At 32.5% G+C, this 4527-nt stretch overlaps 1 protein-coding gene across 1 annotated transcript; it reads right to left on the minus strand.

Annotated features, from left to right (window-relative positions):
- Positions 1–1047: 1047 nt before the first annotated feature.
- Positions 1048–4196, minus strand: LOC126718441 (polygalacturonase At1g48100). Its single transcript, XM_050420641.1, has 8 exons — positions 3842–4196; positions 3569–3697; positions 3207–3374; positions 3070–3105; positions 2743–2950; positions 2052–2133; positions 1677–1785; positions 1048–1574 (listed from the first exon to the last, which is right to left on the minus strand). The coding sequence occupies exons 1-8, from the start codon at positions 4109–4111 to the stop codon at positions 1173–1175; spliced, it is 1404 nt and encodes a 467-aa protein (XP_050276598.1). The 5' UTR covers positions 4112–4196; the 3' UTR covers positions 1048–1172.
- Positions 4197–4527: the final 331 nt, after the last annotated feature.

The raw sequence follows: 4527 nt of genomic DNA on the forward strand, positions 1-4527 counted from the left end.
CACTTTATAAGTCATAAAAAAGTAAAATTGGGCATGAATTGATCTGTCAAAATGAAGACAAAGTCATGCTATGTAGACCGTTAGACAATTTCAGTGCATAATTTTACATAATTTATCTTGTTCAAGTAATGAACCAAATTTCATTTCATTTTACATATTCACTTCAAGATTTAGTAAAAATATTTTCCTTTGTTCTTCTTTAGAGGTCATAAAAAATTAAAAATAATGATTTGCCTTTTTCCATAAACTATAGAAAAAAGTCTCAATGAAATACAATCGCGTGACTTAGTGTGTGTTTGGGTGAAAATGAAAAATGAAAATATTTCACTATTTAGTTTATTTTTGTTACTATTCATGGGCTCCATTGCACTTTTTGACACTATTTATGGACCCCACTGTACTCTTTTAACTAACATTTACCTTTATTTACAGTACTTTATGTAATAATTTTTCAGTTTTAGCAAAATAAGCGATATTCAAACACACCCTTACTAAGCTTATTTAAAAAGAGAAATATTACAATTTATGAAATTTATGTCCATAATAAATCACAATCTTTGCTTTATTTTTATACTACTAGTAGACATTATGTAGGAAATATGTTTATTATTATAATATTATTTTTAGAGATAATTTCAACGTTCGCCCATAATGATAATTTTTTATTATTATTCATTAGACACCAATAAATTTTTTGGTGTAAGAGAGTGTATTTTTTTATTGATACTAAAAAGATTCATATTAGTAGCGAGATCATGTAAAAATGATATTATTTCAATAACAAATTATAATTTTAATAATTATGGAAAAAATTATGAACATTGATGTTGAATTCCTTAATTACATTACTGGTGAAGGCGTATTATTTATGTAAGCTGGGTCTCATAATATGCAGGTCCATTTCAAATTCCTGGCTATAGGTAGGTTTAGGTCTCTCCACTTACCTATTCTGAGCTTTTTTTATTCTTTTTGAGTAAAAAAAAAAAAAAAAAAAAAAAATCCATAGATGAGAATATAATTTTATTCTTTCATTAACCAATCGCGCGAATTACATTGCACTAGACCATCACCTTCTCACAGTTAAAATATTGCAGAAGGGAAGCAAACAACTTAAAAATAAGAAGAAGATGAAGAAGAAGAAGCTACATTATAACAACCTAAACAAATTTTAATCAACACACATTATCATGTGATCTTGCTATTCTGTTGACAGAACCACCACTATTCCTTAAGCAATAATCTATGCTTGAAGGGACCAATGGAGCACTTGATTTCCCATAAGAGTTTAAACACAGACCCTGTTGAAAGCCTCGATAGCGTGGCGAGGGCTTCAACTGAATATCAATTAGATCAATGCCAGTGCAGGGAATGTCATTGCTACATGCGAGATGAATTGGTTGCACTGAATAAGTCCCAACTATCTGGTCATACTTAACACCAGTTATTGCCACAGCTCCTGTTTGGTTCTTGCAGAAATTCTTGTCACAATAGAACTGGTCTATGATTATTGGTACCTTAACATCAGAAACTTGAACATTGGTAAATGATACGTTTTTGACAGATCCAATGCCCCCCTGATCATAGGAATCAAAAAATGAAATTAATGTTAGAAAATAAATAAAATTCCTTCATAATCTAAACAATTAGTCAATACTTTTCATAAGAAAATTTTATACCTGCCATGTCTTGATCCTTACTCCTGATAGAGTGTTTTGAATTGAGATATTCTCCACAACTACATTGGAGACACAGGCAACACTTTTGTCCTTCCCTAGTCCCCCTAAACTGCAATTGTGGGGAAAAAAAAACAGATGACAAGAAAGATTCATGAGTATATAAATATTAAATTAAGGGTAAATTTTACATTTTTTAGTGAGAATTGCAAACATTAGATACAATCAAATTTGTAGCTAAACTTGTATATAAAAAACATGATGTTTAAGTAATTTTTTTTTACCATGCTATCTTCCTATTTTGTTTAGTAATATAAAAGGTGTTTCTTTTTTCTAGAATGAATATAAAAGGTGATATATATAATATATATTGATTACCTTATACCATGTCCAGGGCCACAGTTAATATGATGAACATGGACATTGGAGCAACCAGTTTGTATGGATACACAATCATCCCCTGTCAAAAGAGAGCCCAGAATTAATTAGAATACTAATCTGAATGTTAATTAACAGTGTAATAGTATGGGCATCATAAATTACTTAATAGTTAATACTGAGCCCATAGAATTGCAAAAGCAAAAGTTAGTTGTGCCAGTACCTTTTGTTCCCTGCTTATTTCAAAAGTTAGTTTGGTGACAGTTAACCGTTTAAAAGAACCCTTCAACCAATCATTCTTACTAAGACAGTTTACTTTGAAGTTCGTATGCTTCTTAAATTGGTATATGGGTGTGACTCAAGAATTAAAAAATAATAATAAAAAAAGGCATATTCTGTTCTCCAATTCTAAAAAGCCTAAGAGCAAGACATATTTAATTAAGTCTTAGTGCAAATTTTAGATAAAGTTGTTTACTTTATGTTCGTCAGGTATGTACTATGTAATGGGTCTTTTTTAGTATATGACATCATGGGAACCTGACTAATTTCATAATTAAACATTGCCTTGTGTATAAAGTGCAACCGTTAGTTAAGTACAGAATTTGGGGCACCATGCCTTTTAGTCTTCCTATATTTTATGGGGGAAATAAAAAAATGGAAATAATTTCTAATTATAACCAGTGGTTCTTACCACATCCAATACTAGAATGCTGAATTTCTACGTCTTGGGTGTTTTGTAGGTGAATCCCATCAGTGTTTAGGCTATCTTCTGGCGAAGAAATTGTAATATTGTTAACTTTGACACCCTTAGAGCTGTCGAACTTTAGGTGGCACTGTGGACTGTTTATGATTTTGATATCGCTTACTGTGACATCATAGCTAGAATAGAATCTCAAAGCCTGAATTGGAGAAAGAAAATGTTAAGAACATCAAAATCAGAACTTGTCCTACAAATTGTAAATAGAAAAATAATGTACGTGATCACAAAATAAAACTGAGAAAATAAAGTGAATCTTACTGTTGGTCTGAGATCTGGAATGTTATTGGATTTTTTCTGCGAAGCATATATACAATTACACAGAGGTTAGATGCTATATAATCTTCTTCACTTTGTTGATGTAAAAGCACAAATGCAAGTTAATGCTAAGTGCTAACCTGAGTATAAAGAATTTGAGAGGTAGTCCACCAGTTAGAGCCTTGGCCATCAACAGTACCAGTGCCCTGAATGGTAAAGTTTTGGACCCATTTGAAATTAATCCACTGAAACAAACTGGATTTTGGCCATGAACCAATTTCGGGAGGAGCTAAGAGAGTTCCATCTATCTGTTGGAATTCCACTTGCATTAGCTTTGTACGTTTAAGCATTTAGTTGTAAATTGTTATAATATAAAGACAAAATAATATATTACTTAAATGAAAAAGAGAATATTCTTGTTATCTTTCTCCATTTCTGTAATTATTATGAAGATACTGCTTTAGAGTCAGTAAAATGAGATTAAAAGAAGAGAAAGCAAAACCTGAAGAGCAAGGTGAGGCATACAAGGGCCCTGAAGAGTTATGGGCTTGATGAGGAAATTGAATCCTGATGGGATTTCTACTGTAGCCCCAGGAAACTTGCATGCAGCTTTCCATGCTGCTAGGAGTGCCTGCTTGATTGGTTACATGCTCAAGAAAGTTAGAATCATACAAACCACTAAATATGAACGAATCCACTATTCATATAAGATGAGGGAGTGTCCATAAATTTCCAAATTCACATAAGCACAAACGAACAATTTTTAGTTAATTACCTTAGAATCGTCGGAAATTCCATCACCTTTAGCTCCAAATGAAAAAAGATCAAAACTGCTAGACGGGTTGGGATTAGAACCGCGATGAGGAAGAGGGGCTGGTGCAGGACTAGGAAAATGAGTGTTGCCATTGCCACTCTTATCTTTCTGGTGCTTATGAGTTTTGGAATTCCTAGTGTGATTGTTTCTTGCCTCAACTGAAATTTTGGAGAATAATGTGACCATAAAGAATAGAAAAAGGAGAAGAGATAAACTCTTGTATTTTTTCATCTCTTTGAACTGTTCTTTTCTTTCTTAGAAAGCCTTCTCCGAGAAGAGAGAATTCCTACTAGTATGACGAGCTTTAGCAAACTATGCTTAGAGACTTGAGAGTTGATACAAGGGTACGGTACGTAGTTATATAAGCAGTTTATGTAGTGTGTTATCACGGAAATAGCCTTGACTGGGTTGTAATTTACTAGGACATCCTTCATTCGGTGGTTAAATTAGTAAAGGACAAGAATGACTTTGTCATTTAGAATGGGAGGAGGAGTACATCGTATAACAGTCGCGAGACTCTATCTTATATAGTATTAAAATTTACGCATGTCATGGGAGTTCATAAAATACTTTTTCTGTTGCACTGGTGAATGGGATTATTGGGCACCACCAAGAAGTAATATTATAGACGGAATTAATTTGTGAAG

This window comes from Quercus robur, chromosome 3 (genome assembly GCF_932294415.1).
Source record: "Quercus robur chromosome 3, dhQueRobu3.1, whole genome shotgun sequence".
Lineage (NCBI taxonomy): Eukaryota > Viridiplantae > Streptophyta > Magnoliopsida > Fagales > Fagaceae > Quercus > Quercus robur.

Coding starts and splice junctions, on each gene's coding strand:
- LOC126718441 (XM_050420641.1), bottom strand. CDS start 4,111: ATGAAAAAATACAAGAGTTTATCTCTTCTCCTTTTTCTATTCTTTATG. Junction 2,134..2,742: donor GCATTCTAGTATTGGATGTG/GTAAGAACCACT, acceptor CTCTTTTGACAG/GGGATGATTGTGTATCCATA. Junction 1,786..2,051: donor GGCCCTGGACATGGTATAAG/GTAATCAATATA, acceptor CCACAATTGCAG/TTTAGGGGGACTAGGGAAGG.